Consider the following 23,586-nt stretch of genomic DNA (forward strand, 5'->3'; position numbering starts at 1 on the left):
ATTTTGTTTGAAGAATGACTTTTTTGAAAATGGACTCTAGCCCAGTCTGTTAGGTATCCCTTCCTGTCTAATAGAATCTACAATCCAAGGCATGTACACACATTGGTCAACAGATAATAAACACAGAGCTAATCTCTCTTGGTGGTATTTCTAGTTTCCACACCTCGCCTTTTGACTCTTGTAGTCAGATAAAGATTTCCAAGGTTTTCTACAACAATTTTTATACAAACCAAATTTAGAAGTATATTTGGAGAAAATAAAAGTAGTATGTGAAAGTATACTTTGGTCCATTTCCTGATTCATGAAGTTGCTGCCTGGTCTTCATGAACGATCACTAAAAGACCAATGAAGATTGGATATAAAGTGAAATAAATAGTACCACCAAATAAAATGCCTATTTTGAATGGAAAAGTAGACTAGAAATGCAATAAAATGGGAAAATGCTATTGTAATTGTATGAATTATTCTCATTATTTTGCTTACATCAGTCCTAAAGGTCCTACTTTTTTTTTTTGCCATGCAGCTCATTTTTTTATGTGTTACCCAAAAAGGACAGAGACAATTTTTAGTTTCCAGAGTACACATCAAAGCAACAAGCAGAAAACAGTACATTAGAAAGGTGGTTCTTCAGTGGGTATATGCCTCCACCTACTGATCAAGGACCTACCCACACATACACTGCTAACGAACAATGGCTGGGCTACAGTCTATGACATGGGACTGCCACTGTCTCCTGAACACTTTCTAGCTGACAGTGAATGTAGAGGGCAGTTAGTAGGATGTACTTATTGTAAAAATTTTAAATTATATTTTAATAATAAAATACTATATTTTAGGAGGTTTATTAAATGATCATTAGAAATCAAAGAATAAAGAAGATACAAAATAAAAACCATGTGCCCATGGCTGTTAGCCATTTTCAAAATCCCTACTCACCACGATCACCACTGGCTGCAAGTCAAAAGAAGAGCAAGAGCCACAACTCCCACTGATTTTATCCTCGGTCTACAGGAAGTACATAATGACAGGAAGTCAGTGAGCTCTTGGGAAATAGAGTTCCCCTTAGGGTAACAGATTTTCAATTATACATACCCCCCCTGAGATCCACAGAAGACTAGTCTCTCCAGTGGGTCTTGTAAACATACCAACTTTGAAATTACAATAATTTGAGTATAAGAGGAAAAGATAACAAAACCAATGATTGCTAGGTGCATTGACAAAAAGCCAGGTAAGGGCAGTCCCCTTTGGCATAAGTGTATACATAAAAAACAAATGCATTCAACCCCACACAGTTCAAATCCCAAAGTTACTCTGGATCTTCTGGCATGTGGTCTGTGGAGGCATCTTCATGGTGCCTTCTCCAAAGAGTTCATTTTCTGGGTTCAGAAAGGTAGCATGTTCCTTAACCTAAAATTACTCTCAAAAAGAATTCAAACTTTGCAATTTAGAATAATAATAATTATACATACCCCTTGAAGAGGGTGACTGAAAAACACAGGGATCACTTAGGAATGCATGGCTGAGTTATGAGGTATATGAATCAATTGGCAAGAGAAAACAAAAACATCAAAAAAATCCAGATAAAAGATAACTTCTGGATAAAATATAGACTATCAAAGTCTTATGTGTAAAAATTTTAAGTAAAGGAAAATAAACCTATAACAGGTCCTTGAATCAGGGCCCAATTAAAGTCATATCTGTCCCAAAAGTCTGTAGGACAAAATTCATTAATACTTCACTTACACATTTGCAGTCAAGACTACAGGAAGTTTACATACTATAAGAGAGAAAAGGGACTGATGAAGAAGTATCATTCCCTAATCTTATTTTATGTATTTTTCTCAGGAATACTGGAGCCAGAATAATTATTGTTATGTATTTGATATAGTGTGTGTTACAAGAAAGTCATGCATTTAACACATATTAAACATCCGCAGCCTTGAGTCTCACACATGATCAAATACTTGCACCCTTTGAACAGAGTGTCATCAATCCACGTAGGATTGGTTTGGTCTCCTTGCCCTTGTGCTCTTTGGCATTACACAAGTAGCTTTGTGCTTCTTTGGCACTAATCAATGACTCTGAATTCTTTCTGTTTTCTTGCAGTCTTTTTTCTTTGAGCTGACAACCTTAGATTTTGGCTATGATATTCCTGGGCATTTTCATTTGGGGGTTTCTATCAGGATGTGACCATTGAATTCTTTTAATTTCTCCTTTTCCATATGATTCTAAGACATCTGAGCAGTTAAAAATTTTTTGTTTTTCTTAAAACAGAATGGTAGAACTTTTTTTTTTCTTTTTTGGTCATAGAGGTCAGTTAGTCCAATGATTCTTAATGTTTTTCCTTGATTTATTTTCCTTGTTAATTGCATATGCGATACTTTATATTTTCTTCTGTTTCATCAATCTTTTGGCTTAGTTTGAATATTTCCTGTTGTCTCAAGTAATCATTTGTTTTTATTTAGTCCATTCTAATTTGCAGGGAATCTCTTGCTTTGGTAAAGCTTTACTTATTTTGTGCCTGCTGTTAGTTGTCTTCCCAATTCTTTATCCCACAGCTCTCTTTTCTTTTTCATCTCTAATGCTCCCATTTAATTGAAAAAAAAAATCAAATGCTTAAAAAACTCTGTTACTTTTTTATCCCAGGAATTTTAAATTTACAACCCAGAATGTTCGAGTTTCCAATTATTTCTCTCCAAGTCTGGCCTGCCCCATTACTATCTCTTTCCTCAGGAAATATGTCCTCTGATCTGATCTCCTCATCACAAGTCCTGCTGCTCCCACTATAAGTCAGTCCTTTCCAGAACCCTGGATCCTATTTGACAGGCTCTCTGGAAGCTAAGATACAGGGAGGGACCCTGTCAGGGAGGGTGATGAATTGAGAATTGATTAGTTTAACAAAGAGGTGTCTGATGGGTAAATTTCTGTTCTTGAGAAGAATGGGCTTCATATGATTCTCTCTCTAGGCTCATACCTCAAGTTCTGCTCCTTGGGTCCCTCCCACCACTTGTTAATTTCCCTGGGCCAGGAAAGGATGACCAGGAGGTGTTATTGGGAAAGTGTCCCCATCCCTTTGAGAAAGAATATGAATCTCCCTAGGCAAAAGTAATAATCAACTATAACAATTTCAAACTCAAATAGGAAAGGGACCACCAAACCATTTATAAAGATTCCTGCTGGTTGCACACTGTATTCAGAAAACCACAAATTACCATTATTTAATTTTAATTGTATTTATATTTATTTCCATACATGTTTCCCAGTTATATTTTAATCTGGTTCAAGCAGCAAGTCTGATGTTTGATACTTCTGGTCATATGGATGACAGCAGAAAAGCTCTGTGGTATCTCTGCCTCAAGTGCTTCTGAGGAAGCAACTCCTACCCTGGGCTAAAGAACTCAACAGCCTGGGGAGGTTTTGGTTCAGGCATACATTACTGTGGGAAAGGAACTCATCATAGTGTCCACAGAATTAATATTTAACATCTTCAGCCTCCATACTGCAGATAGAGAAAATGTAATCTGTCCCAGTCCCTGTCACTACCCTCATCCTTCCCTCCACTGTAATAGCTTTCATGCCTCTTTTGGTGATATAATTTATCCCATTTTACCTCTTCCTTTTTCTATCAATGAAATCTTTTTTTTTCACCCCTTGAATTTTTTTGCCTGTTATCCTAAACAAGCAACCCTAACTATTCTATTCTTAATTACAATATCCTCTGTATATATCTAAATACTACAATAATGATGAAATTTTGAAGTTACAAATATCATATTTTGACAGAAATATAGACAGTTTGATCTTATTGAATCCCTTAAATTTTCTTTTTCTTATTTACCTTTTTATACTTCTTTTTGAATTTTTTATTTAGACATCAAAATTTCTGTTTAGGTCTGGTCTTTTCATCAAGAATTCTTGGGAATATATTTTATTAAATGATCATTTCATGCCTCCCCCCAAAAGTATACACTCAGTTCTGATGGGTAGATGATCTTGGTTGTAAACCCGTTCCCTTGCCTTCCAGAATATCATATTCAAAGCATTCTGATCCTTCAATGCAGAAGTTGCTAGACCCTCTGTTTCTCACTGGGGCTCCAGGATACTTCAATCATTACTTTCTGACTTTTTGCAATATCTTCTCCATGGATTAGGAATTTTTTAATTTGGCTATAAAGTTCCTAGGTGTTGTCATTTGGGGATTTATTGCAGGAAATGATCTGTGCATTCTTTCTATTTCTATTTTTCCCTCTTGCTCAAAAATAACAGAGTAGTTTGATTATTCTTGTAATATGATATCTATTATTTTTGTTTTATCATGACTTTCATGTAGTCCAATAATTCTTAGATTGTCTCTTCTGAATCTTTTTGCCAGGTCAGTTTGTTGGTTTTTTTTCTATGAGATATTTCATATTTTCTTCTTTTTTCCCTCCCATTCTTTTGATTTTGTTTGATTGTTTCCTGGTGTGCCTTGAGGTCATCAGCTTCTATTGGATGAATTTTAATTTTTACTGATTGATTTCCTTCCATCACATTTTGAATCTCCTTTTCCAATTGATTATTTCTCCTTTTTTCCTGAAGTTCTTTTTTTTTATTGGATTTTTGTACTTCATTTTCCATTTGATAAATTCTACTTTTCAAGCTATTTTGTTTTTTGCATTACTTTTATCTTCTCCAATTTTCTTCCACCTCTTATTTGATTGTGTAAGATGTAAATCAATGTTCAATACCCCAAGTATTATATTTTATAAAGTTTAGTAATGACTTGAAGTAGAAGGAATAAAAAAGAAACAGAAGTATCAAAACCAAATTATTTAATAGAAATAAGACAACATAAATTAGCCAGCTCACCTCATACCACCTCCAGCAAAACACTGTCACAGGAAGAGTATGAGAGGTGGGGTTACACAAAATTTATATTTCGTGTGGGATGCTGGAGTAGTAGTTCTAGGGTTCAAATTGTAATTACACAATTGTTGAAATCCATCTTGAGTTCTTCTAGCACCTGAGATCAATTTCTATTTTTTTCCCCACGTGGCTGCTTTGATCTCACTGTCTCCTACTGAGTCTATGCCTTGCTCTTCTTTGTTCCCTTTAGACATTTTCTATGGTTATGTTTCTTTTGCTGTTGACTCATTTTCCCAGTCTTAAAATAATTTTAACAATTATATCTTAAAGGTGGACTCTGTTTTCAGAGTAGAGGGGACATTCTATTAAACTACAATTTTCTTCTCAGCTCTAGTTCTCAATTTCTACAACTTGCACTACTTCCATGGTGATATGATGGCTTATGGGCTGAGAGCTCTAGAAGTTGTTGATTCTCTCTCCTCTTGGGACTGCTGATGGCTTGAAGAGCTCAGAGCCCTGGGAGCTGCTTTATCCTGGGTCCAGGAGACTCACCACAGGCTTAAATAGGCCAAATGACAGACTTGGGGACCTCACTGCAGGCCAGTGCCAGAGCCTGGGACTTCAAAGGGTTAGTTAGGCATGGGGTACTCTGCTATTGACTTAGGTAGGGTCCCAGCATCTCAAAGTTGTTCTGTGCTCAGACTCAACGCCCAGTACACCCAGTTGGCCTACACTCTTCTGTAATGGTTTTTTTATGTTGTTTTTTTGCTGTGGTTTTGGTTAGATTACTGTCTAGACATGGTGGTGCATGATGGTGGACAGGAGACCAGGGCATGGATTGACTTAAAATTTTGTCTCTTTCTGGTCCCATTGGCCACTCCCTCTCCTGGTCAATAAGAATGGTTTTTTTATTTGATTTAATTAGATGATTTAGAATATTCTTCCATGGTTACAAGACTCATATTCTTTCCCTCCCCTCCCCCCACCCTCCCAGCTCTGATGCACAATTCCACTGGGTTTAACATGTGTCATTGATCAAGACCTATTTCCATATTATTAGTATTTGCACTAGGGTGATCTTTTAGTCTACATCCCCAATCATATCCCTAATGACCCATGTGATCAAGCAGTTGTTTTTCTTCTGTTTCTTTCCCTACAGTTCTTCCTCTGAATATGGATAGTGTTCTTTCTCATGTCCCTTCGAATAGTCTGGATCACTGCATTGCTACTAGTAAAGTCCATTACTCGATTGTGCCACAGTGTATCAGTCTCCGTGTACATTGTTCTCTTGGTTCTGCTCCTTTCACTCTGCATCAATTCCAGGAGGTCATTCCAGTTCACATAGAATTCCTCCAGTTTATTATTCCTTTGAGCACAATAATATTCCATCACCAACATATATGACAATTTGTTCAGCCACTCCTCAATAGATGGACACCCCCTCATTTTCTAATTTTTTGCCACCACAAAGCACAGGTATAAATAAGAATGTTTTAACAGGGATTAAGATTACAAGAGGAACCTAGAAGTCACCCACAAATCATGCAAAAATCAAATGAGGACTATCTTGAACTCTTAAGGTGGCACAGAGAGAAGCTGGTCTGTTTCCCTCCCCTCTCCAAACACAAATAAGTATGAAAACAACCCTCAAACTCCTGGCCCAGCCCTCTCATCTCCTTGGGATCTAGGCTTCCTAGTAATTCCAACTCTATTCCGTGGTTTTTATCAATGATCCTCAGTTTCCCCTTCCTCATCCTCATCTCCACTCAGTCTCCCTTACCTATCACATTACCCCATTCAAGAGGCACACCTCTACCACTCTATCCCTTTCCACCTTTGGGGAGGGGGGAGGGTTGAGGTGTTCTTTTTTTCTAATTTTATTTATAGTATTTTTCCATGATTACATGATTCATGATCTCCCCCTCCCCCCACCACTCTCTCCTACCCCTCCCAAAGCCAACAAGCAGTTCCACTGGGTTCAAAACCTATTGCTATGTCATTTGCATTTGCAGTAGAGTGATCATTCCAACATCAACTCTCTAATAACATCCCCACTGCACTATGAGATCGATTATGTTTTTCTTCTGCATTTCTGCTCCCACAGTTCTTTCTCTGGAAGCGGATAGCATTCTTTCTCATAAGTTCCTCGGGATTGTCCTAGCTCCTTGCATTGCTGCTAGTAGAAAAGTCAATTACTTTCAATTGTGCTACAATGTATCAGTTTCGGTGTACAACTTTTTTGGTTCTTTTACTCTGCATCAATTACTGGAGGTCTTTCCAGTTCACATAGGATTCCTCCATTTCTTTATTCCTTTCAGCACAATAATATAACATCACCAACATATACCACAATTTATTCAGTCATTCCACAATTGATGGACACTCCATCATTTTCCAATTTTTTTGTCACCACAAAGAGTGTGGCTATAAATACTTTTGTACCAGTCTTTTTCTTTATTATCTCTTTTGGGTACAAACCCAGCCATACTATGGCTGGATCGAAGGGCTGACAGTCATTTAAAGCCCTTTGTGCATAGTTCCAAATTGCCCTTGAGAATGGTTGGACCAATTCACAATTCCATCAGGAATGTATCCCAATTCTGCCACATCTCCTCCAATATTTATCATTTTCCTTTGCTGTCATATTGGCAAGTCTTCTAGGTGTGAAGTGGTACCTCACAGTTGTTTTAATTTGTATTTCTCTAATCAGGAGGGATTTAGAACACTTTTTCATGTGCTTATTGAAAGTTTTTATTTCATTACACATCATTTGGGACCCTTTATCATCTGTCAATTGAAGAATGGCTTGATTTTTCTATAAATTTGACTTAGTTTCTTACATATTTGGGAAATTAAAATTTTTTTCTGAGAGTTTTGGTACAAAAATGGTCTCCTGGTTTGTTGCTTTCCTTCTAATTTTGGTTGCATTGATTTTGTTTGTACAAATACTTTTTAAATTTCATATAATCAAAGTCATTCATCTTACATTTTGCAATGTTCTCTCTCTTGCTTGGTTTTAACTTCTTTCCTTTCCCACAGAGCTGACAGGTATACTAATCTATGTTCACCTAATTTATTTATGATTTCACTCATCATATTTGCATCGTCTACCTATTTTGAATTTATATTGGTATAAGGTGTAAGATGTTGATCAAAACCAAATTTTCCCCATACAGTTTTCCAATTTTCCCATTTTTTTTGTCAAATAGTGAGTTCTTTTCCCAAAAGCTGAGATTTTTGAGTTTATCACAGATTGTCTTGTTGTCTTGCTGAGGTCACTAACCCCAAGTCTATTGCACTGATCCTCCCTCTGTCTCTTAGCCAGTATCATATGGTTTTGATGACCACTGCTTTATAGTATAGTTTGAGGTCTGGTACTGCTAGGTCACCTTCCTTCACATTTTTTTCAGTATTTCCCTTGATATTCTTGATTTTTTGTTCTTCCAAGTCAACTTTGTTATATTTTTCTAATTCAGTAAAAAAGTTTCTTGGTAGTTTAATGGGTATGGCACTAAATAAGTAAATTAGTTTGGGTAAGATTGTCATTTTTTACATTAGCTCGTCCTACCCATGACAATTAATGTTTTTCCAATTGCTTATAGTTTTAATTGTGTGAAGTATTTTGTAGTTGTGTTCCTATAATTTCTGTGTTCATCTTGGCAGATAGATTCCTAAATATTTATATTGTCTTGAGTGATTTTAAGTGGAGTTTCTCTATCTCCTGTTGCTAAGTTTTGTTGGAAATATATAAAAATGCTGATGATATATGTGGGTTTATCTCATACCTTGCAACTTTACTAAAGTTATTTCCAGTAGCCTTTTAATTGAATTTCTGGGGTTCTTTAAATATGCCATCATATCATCTGCAAAAACTGATCATTTCGTCTCCTCATTGCCTACTTTCATCCCTTACATTTCTTTTTCTTCTCTAATTGCTACTGCTAGCAATTTTGTATGTTGAATAAAAGAGGTGATAATGGGCATCCTTGCTTCACTCCTGATCTTATTGGGAAAGCTTCCAACTTGTCCTCATTGCAGATGATACTTGCTGATGCTTTGAAATATAAACTGTTTATTATTTTAAGGAAAGGCCCTTCTATTTCTTAATTTTCTAGTGTTTTCAATAGGAATCAGTGTTATATTTTGTCAAAGTCTTTTTTCTGATCTTTTGATATAATCATATGATTTCTGTTGGTTTGATTGTTGATATGGTCAATTATGTGGATGATTTTCCTAATAGTGAACCATCTTTGCATTCCTGGTATAAATCACAACTGATTATAATGGATAATCATCATGATCACTTGCCGGAGTCTTTCTGTAAGTATTTTACTTAATATTTTTGCATCTATGTTCATTAAGGAGATTTTGTGGTCTGTCTGCCTTTGGAACCAGTACCATATTTGTGTCATAAAAGGAATTTTGGAGCTGTGAGCTCTTTCACCCAGCGTGCACTTGCCTCCCCCCTGCCTCCAGGTGCGGCACCACCTCCTCTCTTAAAGGTTTAAACTTGCCACTTCAAAGTTCGCCATGGATGATGATATTGCTGCGCTCGTTGTTGACAATGGATCCGGTATGTGCAAAGCTGGCTTTGCAGGAGATGATGCCCCTCGGGCTGTCTTCCCTTCCATTGTGGGGTGCCCCAGACATCAGGGTGTGATGGTGGGTATGGGCCAGAAAGACAGCTATGTGGGGGATGAGGCCCAGAGCAAGAGAGGTATTCTGACCCTGAAGTACCCCATTGAACACGGTATTGTCACCAACTGGGATGACATGGAGAAGATCTGGCATCATACTTTCTACAATGAGCTCCGTGTGGCCCCTGAAGAGCACCCTGTACTGCTCACAGAAGCCCCCCTGAACCCCAAAGCCAACAGAGAAAAGATGACACAGATCATGTTTGAGACCTTCAACACCCCAGCTATGTACGTTGCCATCCAGGCTGTGCTGTCCCTGTATGCCTCTGGTCGTACCACTGGTATCGTGATGGACTCCGGTGATGGTGTGACCCACACTGTGCCCATCTATGAAGGTTATGCCCTTCCCCATGCCATTCTCCGTCTGGATCTGGCTGGCCGTGATCTGACGGATTACCTCATGAAGATCCTGACCGAGAGAGGGTACAGTTTCACCACCACAGCTGAGAGGGAAATCGTGCGTGACATCAAGGAGAAGCTGTGTTACGTGGCCCTCGACTTTGAGCAGGAGATGGCCACTGCTGCATCCAGCTCTTCTCTGGAGAAGAGCTACGAGCTCCCTGATGGTCAGGTTATCACCATTGGCAATGAGAGGTTCCGGTGCCCAGAGGCTCTCTTCCAGCCATCTTTCTTAGGCATGGAGTCCTGTGGAATCCATGAAACTACTTTCAACTCAATCATGAAGTGTGATGTTGACATCCGTAAGGATTTGTATGCCAATACCGTATTGTCTGGTGGTACCACCATGTACCCAGGCATTGCTGACAGGATGCAGAAGGAGATTACAGCCCTAGCCCCCAGCACAATGAAAATCAAGATCATTGCCCCACCTGAGCGCAAATACTCTGTCTGGATTGGAGGCTCTATCCTGGCCTCCCTCTCCACCTTCCAACAGATGTGGATCAGTAAGCAGGAGTATGATGAATCTGGGCCTTCCATTGTCCACCGCAAATGCTTCTAAATGGACTGTTGGTGTTTTTTTCTTGGTTGTTTTTTTTTTTTGTCAAAGGGTGTGACATGATAATTGCCCAAAAAAAGAGATGAGATTGGCATGGCTTTATTTGTTTTTTTGTTTTTTGTTTTTTTGGCGCTTGACTCAGGATTTAAAAACTGGAACTGTGAAGGTGATGAGCAGTCTAAAGTAATGTTGGAGGCAAACATCCCCAAAGTTCTACAGTGCGTCTTCAGGACTCTGATTGTACATTTTTTTTAATAAGTCATTCCAAATATTGTATAATGCATTGTTACAGAGTTACTTGCCTCTATGAAGGCTGTTTTGCTCTATTCCCACAGGAGCAGAGCGACTTAACATAAATCCAGATCAGGGGGAGGGGGTGGGGGGTGGCAGTAGTATTGCTTTACGTGTAAATTATGTAATCCTTAAAAAAAAAACTTTTTGTATCTTCCGCCTTAATACTTGTTCCTCTTTTTTTTTTAATTGTCAGCCATAATGAATGGCTCCCTAAATTCTCTCCCTGCCCCCAACATAGATGTGAATGAAGACTTTAACAGTCTCCCTGGGAGTTAATGAGATTGGTGCCAGTACTTGGGGGAGGGGAGGAGCTTTACCTGTACACTGACTTAAGACCAGTTCAAATAAAAGTGCACACGTTAAAGGAAAAAAAAAAAGGAATTTTGTAAAAATTCTACCTAAGGAAAAATCCCCAGGGTCAGATGGATTCTGTCAAACATTTAAAAAAAACAACTAATCCCAATACAGTACAAATTATTTGACAAAATAAGCAAAGAAGGAGTTTTACTCTTTCCACTTTTCGCTACTTGTCTCTGGGCCTTATTAAAATGGTTGCCGCCACCTTCAGAATACCAATCCCAATCTTTCCTGCTGAGTAACCAAAGAATGAGGCAGGCCTGGTCCCATTTCATAAATTATGAATTCACAGTGGCCTGTGATGGAGGCAGTATCACCAAACCTTTAACCAGAGCTGGGGGTAAGGATATAGGACATCTGAGCTGGTATAGGGGATGTGTGAAGGGAAAGTGTGACTCAATGGTAAAATTGGGGATGGTGCCCTGTAGCTTTTGAGATGTGAATGTGAGTGTGGATAGCCAGTAGCTTATTCTCAGACACAGCCAGTGTAAGAATTGAAATAATATTTCTACCCAGATATATATTTTATGAAGTTTATTAGAAAGGGAAGATAATTATTCCTCTAAGTAACCTGACCACGTGGTGTCTAGCCTGCAAGTCTCTTCCTCCTTCCCTTCACCTGCCTGCTCTGTTTCCGATTTCTTCCTTCTTCATTCTCTTCTCCCTCCTCTCAAGCCCAAAGCCTTGACTTTTATTGATGTACAGAAAGTACAGGGATGCAAACCTGGTACAACTGCATTATGTCAGAAATGCTTGATGGACAGCTCAAGCACTCAGGAGGGGGAGGGAATGAACTTCCTTGACACCACAGGTTCCAGATTGCCTCAGAAAACGCTCATCATGAGGTAAGGAGTGGAGAATGAGGCTCAAAGGAAAGGAGAGCCAGCAGAAGTCTGGTGTCTTTGGAGTTCCTGGTCCAGACTTACTTTGGATCTGCAACTGAAGAGTTGGTTTACAAAAGGCAGCAATCTCAGCTCCTAAAGGTTCTCCCTTACATCCAACACACTCTGGATGGGTCTTCCAGAGATCTAACAGCCAAATTCTGGCCAGTCTCTGAAGCCCCAGGTTGGGCTGTTCCTCAGGCCTCCAGATTCTGCCTGCCTCTAATTACCAAGCCCTGCTCCTCATTATAGGGAATTCCCAACACCCTTTCCAGTCATTTTATCCTTCACTCTGAGGTGGGCACTGATAGCAGGCACTGAGGGGTGGTGAGGAAAGGAACCCTCAGACTCTGAAAGCTGGCATTTCTCACTAGTTAAAGCTGGTTAAACATCAACTACAAAACCTGTCGTTTCAGCATTCGTCAAACATGAATTGCAGATAGTTGTTACCAACTCTGTGTATGGGATGTGCAATATTCCATATCGGGCATCAGTTTTGTGCCTAATTGGTTGTATGAAGTACTCCTTTTGTTCTTAGAACTGTAACATTAACTACCTATAGCAGTCCTCTATCTCCCAGCCCAGGTTCTCATTCCAGAAGGACAGAGACCTCTCCCACATTGACCAAAGATGACAAGGTAGACAATACGGAACAAGGGGCTGCGCACTGGGGACTTGCCATTCCAGAGGAAGCCCCCAAGTTGGCACAGGCTCCTTATTCCCTATGACATCACACCCTAAAACACACCTGCACCTGAATTTGGCCATGCCCCCTCCCAGGGTTTTCAGGAAAGGTGAAGATTTCTCTGGAATGGGAGATGACAAGCTCCCTGGACCTAGTAAATATGCCAACCCTAATCCACAGAGCTGGGAAGATGCTATTCTACAGTTGTGGCTGCTACTCCATACAGGAAGCTGCCACTGTACAACACAGCTGCTACTGTATACAATCAGATGCTAAGAAGCTACTCTACTAGCCCCTGGAATTGTCCATCAGCCCATATAGTCCAGAGGCTATATGATTAGCTTCCAGGCCATTCCACCAGTTATTATAGAAGCATAAACTACTTCTTCAAATAAAATTCTTTTCTTACAGATGGAATGGAATTTGAGTCTCCCATTCTTGGGCTCAGATCCTTCTACAAACTTGGGTGTTTCTCCCACAAGATATCCTCTCTACTCTATCTCTGACCCAGTGATACTGGCCTCCTGGATGATTCTTGGTCAAGACCCTTCATCTTGAATCTCTGCCTTTCTCTTCGTTGTCGCCACTGATTGGAGTATGTCCTCCATGCTCACCTCAACCTCTTGGATTCAGATTTCTCAGGTAGCATCTCACTTTCTGAGGAGCTTCTTTGTCTCTAGAACTCTTAGAGCTTTCCTTCAGAGAGTCCTAGATCCAGTTCTTCCTCAGGCCTTCAATTCTGCACCCGGGATTGAATTTTATCTGGGCCACTACCCTTGCTCATGTCTGAGACTCTACTTTCCCCATCTCTTCAAAACCTGCCCCTTTCCTCCTTCATGTCCAGGACTCAGACCCTCCAATTGAACAGGGAGATATCCATAAACTCTGGGCAGCGGACTAATTTGAAAGTTGAGGTCCCTATTATTTGAGCTGCTTATAGCAAATGTCTCTTGAGAAAAAATTCTGTAGGGTACCATTTATAAGGATAAATCAAGATTTGATGGAACTGTCTTAAATTATAATGTAATAGCTCTTCAATTCACATCAGTTTTCCTATAAGGATTATATTTGACCTTAAATGTGTAAGAGTGAAACCTTCTTTCCCCTTTTATGATTATAATAGTATTAGCCTTTATGATTATTTTTATAATGCAATCATTAGTTTTGCGTTCAGTCAAATAATATAGTTTGTTTTATTAAAATTATAAACATTAGCTAAAATAATTACAGTTTGGGGTACTATCAAATCTTGTTTACAGCCTGACCTTAAGCCTATAACTCAGGAGATTCCATGAATCCTACCACACCCCTCCTGGGTATATAACAAGATGGTCAGACAAAAAGAGGAAGGGTGGCCTTCTTTATAGAACAAGTTGCACAAGAGGTAGAGGAATACTCGTTTTCACATATCAGTTAACCAAAACTGCCAACTCCTATTATTCCACCATAATCACTAGTAAAAATACCAAGACCCTGAGTACTACAAAGTTACCACCCACAGGGGTACTTTTACATTTACCAGATTAATCAGAACTTGTGTCATTAAGATGCCCATGTGAACTATTTTGCATCCATTCTATTTTCATTGTGACTGTATTTTCTGTCACTGCATCATCAGATTTCTTGGCATAAAAAAGGCTAGATCCTAAGGTCTCTGCTCCTGATATGACCAGAGACCAGCTCTTTTGGGAGTCTGGCCTCCTCCTAAACAACCTATTTATTTTGGAGTTCTGTACTGATGTGATAAATTTTTGCCACAAATTTAACACAGACTTTAATGGAAAGTAGATTAAAATTAGATATGTAAGAGGGCATCTGGGTAGTTCAGTGGACTGAGAGTCAGGCTTAGAGATGGGAGGTCCTAGGTTCAAATGTGGCCTCAGACACTACCCAACTGTGAGACCCTGGGCAAGTCACTTAACCTACCTTGACTAGCCCATAACACTCTTCTGCCCTGGAACCAATACACAGTATTGATTCCAAGAGGGAAGGGAAGGGTTTAAAAAAAAAAAAAGATTAGATATGTAAGTGATAGGTTTAGAAACTTTAGAACTAAATGTAATTGTATCAGTTATGTTAAACTGCCTCTGAGTGCAATCAGTCCAAAGTGTCAAGCTGATAAATGCATGGTAATTCTCTATGCAAGATAATTATTTTGATAATGTATTAAACTTAATAGAAGTCATTGGAATGTCAATAATTTTATTTAATATTTAAAACCCACAATATTGATCTTTTAATTTTTGCTTCATAGGAAATTTTAGGAAAACCTTAAAAATGAAATGATACTAATTGAAAATGATTTCTATAGAGCAAAGGAATTTTACTAAATTAACTCCTCTTTAGGTCTAGATGCCACAAATTGATGAACTAAGGCAGTGAGAATAGGGTTAGATTTTTCAAAAACTGAAGTATTTAATTGGACATATTGTTGTAAAACAAATGATAACTAATTGTTTCCACTTTTAATCTTGATTGAATTTTTTTTGTTTGTACAGTTTTAAATTTAATATAATGAAAATTGCTTATTTTGCACCTCATGTTAACTATTTCTTATTTAGTCACAAATTCTTCCCTTATCAGTAAATTGGTATGAGAGGTAAACTATTCTACACTCCCTTAATTTGTTTATAAGATCACATATTAAGTCTAAATCATAGTGCATTTGGACCTAATCTTAGGAGATCTCACGACAAAGTAGAGAGAATTGTCTAATTTTGAGCAAGGTGAAAGATTAGTGTCAATGTCTGTGATTTCTGTGATATATAGTATAAGAGGGAAAATTATGAGACTGGCACTAAATTAATTTTACTTAATCTGAGGTAGCAGGGAAAAATGAAGGGAAAAAAGGAGAGACATATTCCTCACTGCTCCATTTAGCTTGCTACTGCAACCAATAGGGCACCCTAGCTATTCTAATTAGGAAGTCCATCCAGCAACAAAACTGAAAAAGAAGAGCTTCAATATTTGCTCTTGCCTCAGATTATCAAACTTTTTCTCTTACCACTAACTCAGAATTCTTATCTCAGGAGTCAACTGTGGCTTTCTATTGGGCCTAGGGGCGGTCCGGGGGCAGTCCAGGGAGCAATATAGGTGACATCACCCTGTCCTCATCTCATGATCTCTTGACCATTGTTGCCTTTTTCCTACTGTCATCCACCACATAATCCTCCCTTCTAGTTCAGAATCACCCTTGATATGCTGCCACAGAAAGGGAGAGCTTAAAGTTCCTTAACAAAATAGCAAGACAGGAGCTACATGTGAATATCTTTCCACATAGTTTGTATTCTTAAGGTTTCTCACCTGTGTGGATTCCCTGAGGATGAGCAAGATTGGAGCTCTCACTAAACGTCTTTCCACACTGCTTGCATTCATGAGTTTTCTTGTCAGTGTGGACTCTCTAATGTACAACAAGTCCTAAACTGTCTGAATGTTTTTCCACATTGATTGCATTCATAAAGTTCCTCACCAGGGGAAATTTGCTGATGTGCAAGATGTGAACTCCGACTGAATGTCTTTCCACATTGATTGAATTCATAAGATTTCTTTCCAGTGTGGCTTTTCTGATGATGAGCAAGATGGGAGCACTGTCTGAATGTCTTCCCACATTGATTACATTCATAAGGTTTCTCCCCAGTGTGGATTCTCTGATGTTCAGCAAGATTGGAGCTCCGTATAAAAGTCTTTCCACATTGCTTGCATTCATAAGGTTTCTCCCCAGTGTGGACTCTCTGATGTACAGCAAGATGAGAGGTCTGACTGAATATCTTTCCACATTGCTTGCATTCATAAGGTTTCTCCCTAGTGTGGACTCTCTGATGTAGAACAAGAGAGCAGCTCTGACTGAATGTCTTTCCACATTGATTACATTCATGAGGTTTCTCCCCAGTGTGGACTCTCTGATGTACAGCAAGATGGAATGTCCGTCGGAAAGTCTTTCCACATTGCTTGCATTCATAAGGTTTCTCCCCAGTGTGAATTCTCTGATGTACAGCAAGATGGGAGCTCTGACGAAATGTCTTTCCACATTGCTTGCATTCATAAGGTTTCTCCCCAGTGTGGACTCTCTGATGTACAGCAAGGTCTAAGCTTTGTCTGAATGTCTTTCCACATTGATTGCATTCATAAAGTTTCTCACCACTGTGCATTCTCTGATGTCCAGAAAGCCTGACCCTGTTCATATAAGTCTTTCTGCACAGATTATTTTTACTAGATTTTTCCTTAGTGTGCATTCTTTGATGTTCAATATGAGATGAATTTTGAGGTACAACAAAGAATTCTCTGAAAGCAAAGTTATCAGGACCATCAATCATGAATCTTTGTAGGTCCATTTCCTCCACAGGAAGACTTACATCTGTTGGATTCGCCTTCATTTTGGGTCTGATCTCTCCTTCTAAAAGAAACAAACCGTAAAACATACATATATACTGACACATATATATATATAACTGTTTCCTTTCCTCCATTATCAGAACATAAACTGCTTTATATCCTATTTCCTCGAGTAAGAAAAAAGTCTTCCAACTTATATGGGCACAATCAAGCCTTTCAATATGCTATTAAATGAAAGCTAAACAACAATTTAAGTAACAAATAGCCTCCCATGTGATCTCACTGGCTCTTCATAACAAATCTGGATTTTGGACAGGATGGCTTTATCACATTCCTAACTCAGACCATGACCTCAGAAAAGCTGGATGAGTGACTTGGCTTGAAATCCTGGCAACAAAGACCAAATCTTGTGGCTGGGCATGCTCTGCCTACAGTACTAGACAATTCAGTTTCAATCTTTTTGCTTTCATTTTCATTGTCTATATATTTAATCTTCTCTTCATAGGTATGACACCATGGGGTGCATGTAAACTAAACATTCCTATTATTTCATCATCTAGCTTCTCTGTAAGCATTATGCCATTCCCTTCATGACTGCTTTCAACCTTATATTTTTCTGCCAGTTTCTAAGATCAGATGAAGAAATTCAGTACCGTTTTTTGCATTTATCCAAGGTATAAGAGATTTGGTTCTGTTGCCTGCTCCTGGAAAATAGCCATTATTTTTCTTTAAATGACTCTTTTCACTAAAATAAAATCCTTCTACTAAAAACAGTTTAAACAAAAACATGGCATTTCGCATGTTTGAAATTATGTCTCATACAGTAATTTGAATCCATGATCCTTTTGTAAGGAAATGGGCAAGAAAGCTCAGACAATTCTCTTCCTATTTCCCACCTTATAGAGATGGTGGGATTTTCATATTCTTTTTAAAAATCCCAGTATACACAGTAGAGCATTCTTTTTGTACCTCAGAAACTTGCTAGGACTTTTGAATCTGGGCAAGTAGCAGGAGCTTTGTTAGTCTCAGACTCCTAAACTATAACATGGACATAATAATGTCAAGTGACTCCTAGGGTTCCAATGAGGATCTAATTAAATATTATATAGAAAGCATATGACACACACTAGGGGCCATATGCAAATGGTGATGTTTATTTTTATCATTAGAATTTGGATTATTATCTCCTTTGATTGCTTTTCTAATTAAACTGTCATTCTCTTCATTCCTCTAGTTTCTGAGTTTCCTGTTGAATTAAATGTATTCCCATTCCCCAAAACCCTGTACTCCCTGCAACATCTCAAAGTAAGATATAGGATCTGTTGCTTTTTTTTTGTCTAAACTACCTCCACATCTAAGTTCTAGATTATAAGCTCCAGTGTTTCCCCTGTTTATATGTTCAGGTTTCCTAGAATTTATTATTTAATACATGTTTACTGATTGGGCACTGGGATTATGTCAGGCCCAAACTCTACCAGAATCCTTGCATTCTATGTCTCTCCTGGAAGGCAAATATATGCTCTGCCTTAGCCGTGTTTCTGTCTCTCTCATGCCCTTATTTCTCAGCAGTCAACAGTAACTCCATTGGAACAAGAGCAGACCAAATTCTTAAGGTCCCAGAGGCTTCTCTCTAGACTCTCATCTCCCTAAACTGAGGTGCTGGGGTCACCTGATTGTCCAAGAACAGGACAAAGACTGAGCCCTAGGGACCAGGAAAGGGTGTGGGCTAATGATTTAGGGAAAGCTTAGCCTTGGATTGCTTCCAAGTAAGGCAGCAGTCTTCACTCCTCCTAATGAACTGGAGGTCAATGAAGAGAAGGAAAACCAGGAAACCAACTGCCTGGCTCCACTCAACGTTGAGGCTCCCTTATCTCAGCTGGGTCCTCACAATGGCAAGATAATCCTGTCACATCTCCATCATGTATTCCCTTTTACACCCACCTCAGCAGTCTTCCAAAGATTTCCCTGGTCTCCAGCTCTCCCTTATGGCTTCCTCCTACCCTCCGCCTCACCTTCTGAGCTGAGAACTTGGCCTCTATTTTACTAAACAAAAGCTTGACCTCTCTGTAAAACTTTTATCAGTGGCCTCTTTTCCTTTTTGGCCTCAAGATCAGAGAAAACGGTTATTCTTCTCCTAGCTAAAGAAAATCTTTTTCCATGTGCAAAGAATCCCATCCCATCCCTCATCTAAGCCCATGTACCCTCTAGTACCCCCATAGTTCTTTCATGTTCAGTCTTTCCCACATTAATGAACTAATGATTCTTCCTCTGGGAACCAATAAACCATTTCACCCCAGGGCTCTAAACACTATCACTTGACTCCTTCATCCCCATGAGATACTGTCCAACATCTGTCCTCGGGCTCAGAGATAAACTGCTAGTGATGGCCATTTGCAGTGAGTTGTGCCAGTACTTTCCCCTTGTTTTCTCTGCTACACATTTCCCCAGAATCCAGTCTGGCTTTGCTGAAGTCCCAAGCCACCTCTCCCCATTAAACCTCTCTAGTCCTCCTTCCCTTCAGACCCTTCCCTCTGGGATCTAGAGGGCTTCACCATAACTGTCAGCATGCATCTGTCTGCTCTAGCAGAGGGAGAGCTACATGAGGGCAGGGAATGTCCACTACAACTCTTTATGTCCCCTGTAACTTATTCTAGGACAAAGCACAGAGCAAGCACTCCTAGATGTTTCTGGATACTAAAGAGCTCAGAGGGGATAAGCTCAGCCCCTCTGGCACCTGCAGGAGACTTTCATGCCTTTCAGTTCCAAACAAGGACTTCATGGAGGGTCACAGACTGATCCCATAAAGGGGGAAGATAGGAAATGGAATCCAACAGCCTCATCTTATAGATGGGGAAACTGAGGTTCAAGGGTTCAGTGATTTGCCCAGGGAGACCCTGCTGAAACCTCTAATAAAGAATTCCAAGTCGGGTCCTCCTGCCCCCAAATCTAGCCCTGGGTTCACTAGAGCACACAGAAGCCTCTGGTCACCTCAGCTCTCCCACATCACTTTTCTTCTCGCTTACCTGAGTAGATGCTCCTCAGGCCTTCTTGCTCCAGCATCCATGGGACTTCCCACTGCTCTAAATAAGACAGTACATCTTCTGGGGGTGCTGGAAGCCCTGGGTAAGGGAAAGTCAGGGAACAGGATGGAGAGAAACTCATCACTCATTTCTCTTTAGGGAACAGTTGGGCAGTCCAATGACACCATTCAGAGACTTTCTCCATGGGGCTCTGAGAGGAGTCTGCCATCACCCCTCAGTGTTGTAATGCAGGAGTCCAGGGTAGGATGGACTTGTTAGCCTGCTGGGGAATGTGGAATCAGCAACAACCCCTCTCCCACCCATCCTGTTCTGGTCCATTCTGACAGAAATTCCTCAACTCCCACACTGGGTCTGAGAGTCAGTGTTCTGGGTTAGTCTGAAGCCCCAGATCCAGGGACCTCCAGGAACTGGCTTTTATCCTATCACCCTGCCTGCTACTCCCTCCCTGAAACCTCTCTCATCCTCATATACTGTTCTCTTAGGCAGTCTCTTCCTCCTTTCCTGGGGAATTCAACAATCGTCCTTGGACCCAATACTGACTCTCAGCCAGTCCACTCATCCTGACAATCCCAGAAGAGGGCAAGCAGGGCCTGCAGGAGGCTTACTGGGACCTCTGGAGGCCAGTCTCCACAGCATTTAGTGTGGAGAGGGGAGGGAGGAGAAGATTGGAAAACCAATCTGAAACGAGGACATTAGTTTCAAGGACATTTTCTTCAGAGAAGCCTGGACTCAGTCTATAGTTTTCCATTATGTGGAAATGAGAGGCAGCTAGGAGGGAAGGGACAGGGCCCTGGGATTAGTGACAGGAAGGTCTCCATTTACATTTCACCAAAAACACCTCATGTGTGGGTGCATAAGAACAGGCCACTTAATCCAATGTATTTCCTCATCTGTAAAATGGAGGTAAATGTATCACTGAATTAGGAAGATGAAGGTGAGGAAGAAGTGCCATAATATTACAGAGAAAATCCTCGGCAGAGCCCCGGACAAAGAACAAATCTTTATAAATGCTTCATCCTTTTCCTCCCTTCCTCACTGGCTCTGCTGGAGGCTTAGGGAAATAGAAAGGAAGACTAACAGCAAAGCTGATCTCCTGGGGTCACCTAGGAACTGTGAGCTATGAGTTTATGCTGGTTAAAGAGAAAAAGATCCCCAATACTAGATCCACCCTAGAGAGGAAGAAAGTAGAAGAAAAACCCTCCTGAACAGTTTTCCCAGATGGGTTTGGGAGCCACAGTTCTCAGCCAGGGAGAGGTGATATGGAATCTACTCTGAGATTACTTCCATGTCTGAGATTCTCAAATACGTATTTGACCTCAGACTTGAGGAGTACCAAATAGAATTCTCAAGGTCCCATTGTACAATGCAAAGTCCTTTTACAGGAGAACCGGAAAGCAGGAGGGGCCTGGCTCTGCACCTCAGCATACCAGCCCTTGTCCCTTCTTCATGACTGAAAACTGCTCCCAACCCTGCTTGTTATTGAGGATTCCCTTGGATGGTCAACTAGGGCAGCAGGGAGAAGACTCCTTACCAACAGAGAGCAGGTTCCTGGTATTCTCCAGCATCACCTCCTTGTACAGCTCCTTCTGGGGAGGGGACAAGAGGCACCACTCCTCCCAGGTGAAGTCCACAGCCACATCCTTGAATGTCACCTCTTCCTAGAGCAGCCCAAGTCAGAGCACAGAGGGCTGAAAGCCACATCACAATGAAGAGCCCACCTCTGGTCAATTGCAGGAGGAAACTAACCCACAGAGAAGGGAGGGGCCCAAAGGTCCCCCCTGTGTCAGTGTCAGAGCCAGCACTAGAAGCTGAGTCTTTAAGAGCACCATGGAGGTTTGAGAAAAGAAGCTCTATGATGTGTGAATCTTAAAAATTACTCAGACTATACTTTAGAAGATTTGATTAAGCTATTCCCCTATTTTAACAATGAAGGTACTTGATCAGGAATGTATTGAGAACTTTTAAAATTACTCCACCCTACTCAGACAGTGCCTTAGGGGAAGATAAAGTTGCAAACTCCTGATTGAACAATGAAAATTCCCTAACTCATACTTTATAGTGAAGCCAAAACCTTAAGCTAGGTGGTCTATTTTTAGATCTAATACAAAAGGGTGCTAAGTACCTATAAAAGTTAAATTAGTCACTAAAAGGTCAACCAACTTACAAAAGGCAAGTTTAACCAAAGAGGTGTGAAGTACTCAGAATTTTATCTAACCAGAGAAGGTGAGAACCAAAGAAGATTAGAACCAAGAATGGACAGTCCTGGGGAAAAGCGTCTACTGTGATTGGTAGATGTGAAAATTTAGGGGAAGTGACATAAGAGAAAATTTCTATTAAAGAAGTAAGTCAGGGCAAAAAAAAACCAGTTTGGATTTAGTTGGAGTTCGGAGTTGAAGTAAGGACATTTTGAATGGAGTTCGCAATTGAACCCAGCTTGGAGACCATCTTGTGGTGAGTGATAAAGACTGACTTGCTCTCCCTTAGGCTTAGGCCTAGATCATTTTGGCCTAGGCCCTTTTATACTGCTTGGCTATTCATTCTCTCTCATTCATTCTCTCTCTCTCTCTCTCCTTCCCTTAATTCCTTCATTTATATTAATTAAAAATCTCCATAAATCTCAGCTGACTTGGGTATTTTCCTATTTGGGAACTTCCCATGGCGACCACTTATTTTAGATTTTAAGTTAAACACTAAAATTATCTTTACAGTTTGGCCAAAACCTTTACAGTTTTGGCATTTACAGTTTTTAACATTCACAGATGCTGTGGAAGGCAGCGGAGGAGTTTCTACAGTGTGAAGGGAAATATGTAGGGGACCCTGATTGCAGCTTGAATCCCAAGGGCCCTAGCAGTAGGATGTAGTTGTCAGTCACATGTATGTTGCCCCATTGCTGTGTCTCAGTGCAGCTAGCATCAGTGTGAGAATCATCAACATGCCGTTCTGGAGAATGTAAAGGGCAGGCAAGGAAATATAAAAAAGGGAGACTTGAATCCAGGACTCCAGTCCACATTACCCGCAATCTTCTGATCAGCCTTTAATAGCTAGTGCCTAGTTTGTTTGTTTTTTTTTTAAGCCACGTTTCTCCAAGATAATTTTTTAGAAAACTCTGATTCGAACTTTCTTGAGCCCTTCCCTCTCACCCGGCTCAGCTGCTTCGCCCTGCCTGCCCGCGTGCGTTCTTGCCTGCAGCCATCTGCTCCAAACTGGTTTGCTGTTTGACCCAGCTGCCTGCTCCTTCTCCAGCTGCTGCTCCTGGTCTTTCTCTTCCTCACCTGGCCCAGCTGAGCCCCAGCAAACTCTAGCCTCGGAGCAGACCACTCATCGTCCCAGGCCCAAGACTCATTTCTACCAACTGGCAAAAAAAAAAATTCCCTTAGGCTAAGCCTCCCCGTAGACCGGGGGTATTGGCGGAGGATCGCAGGAGGGGAGAGAGGAAAGGGGAAGAAGACTTTCAAAACAGGAACTTAAAAGCATGGCTATTTTACAAGGATATCTT

At 40.3% G+C, this 23,586-nt stretch overlaps 2 protein-coding genes across 6 annotated transcripts in view; one reads left to right on the top strand and one right to left on the bottom strand.

Moving 5' to 3' along the window:
• The window catches only part of LOC100619200 (zinc finger protein 883-like), a 108,516-nt gene that overhangs the window by 1,815 nt on the left and 83,115 nt on the right, over positions 1-23,586 (bottom strand). For 2 of the 5 annotated variants that reach the window (XM_056812542.1, XM_056812566.1), the window contains exons 3-5: positions 21,622-21,748; positions 20,073-20,168; positions 13,887-17,110 (exon numbers count right to left, since the gene is read on the bottom strand). In XM_056812542.1, coding sequence (XP_056668520.1) covers positions 16,104-17,110; positions 20,073-20,168; positions 21,622-21,748 — 1,230 coding nt within the window. In that variant the 3' untranslated portion in view covers positions 13,887-16,103. Of the gene's footprint in view, positions 1-826; positions 1,006-13,886; positions 17,111-20,072; positions 20,169-21,621; positions 21,749-23,586 lie in introns of those variants that run through there. The other 3 variants (XM_056812557.1, XM_056812552.1, XM_056812561.1) reach the window with 3 other exon arrangements.
• LOC130456465 (actin, cytoplasmic 1-like) lies at positions 9,255-11,171 on the top strand. Its single transcript, XM_056812651.1, has one exon. It carries the CDS (start codon positions 9,376-9,378, stop codon positions 10,501-10,503), a length of 1,128 nt encoding a protein of 375 aa, XP_056668629.1. The 5' UTR covers positions 9,255-9,375; the 3' UTR covers positions 10,504-11,171.

Source organism: Monodelphis domestica, chromosome 1, assembly GCF_027887165.1.
Source record: "Monodelphis domestica isolate mMonDom1 chromosome 1, mMonDom1.pri, whole genome shotgun sequence".
In the NCBI taxonomy this organism is placed as follows: domain Eukaryota; kingdom Metazoa; phylum Chordata; class Mammalia; order Didelphimorphia; family Didelphidae; genus Monodelphis; species Monodelphis domestica.

Excerpts from the sequence above, each read along its gene's own strand:
- LOC130456465 (XM_056812651.1), top strand. The coding sequence starts at position 9,376 with ATGGATGATGATATTGCTGCGCTCGTTGTTGACAATGGATCCGGTATG.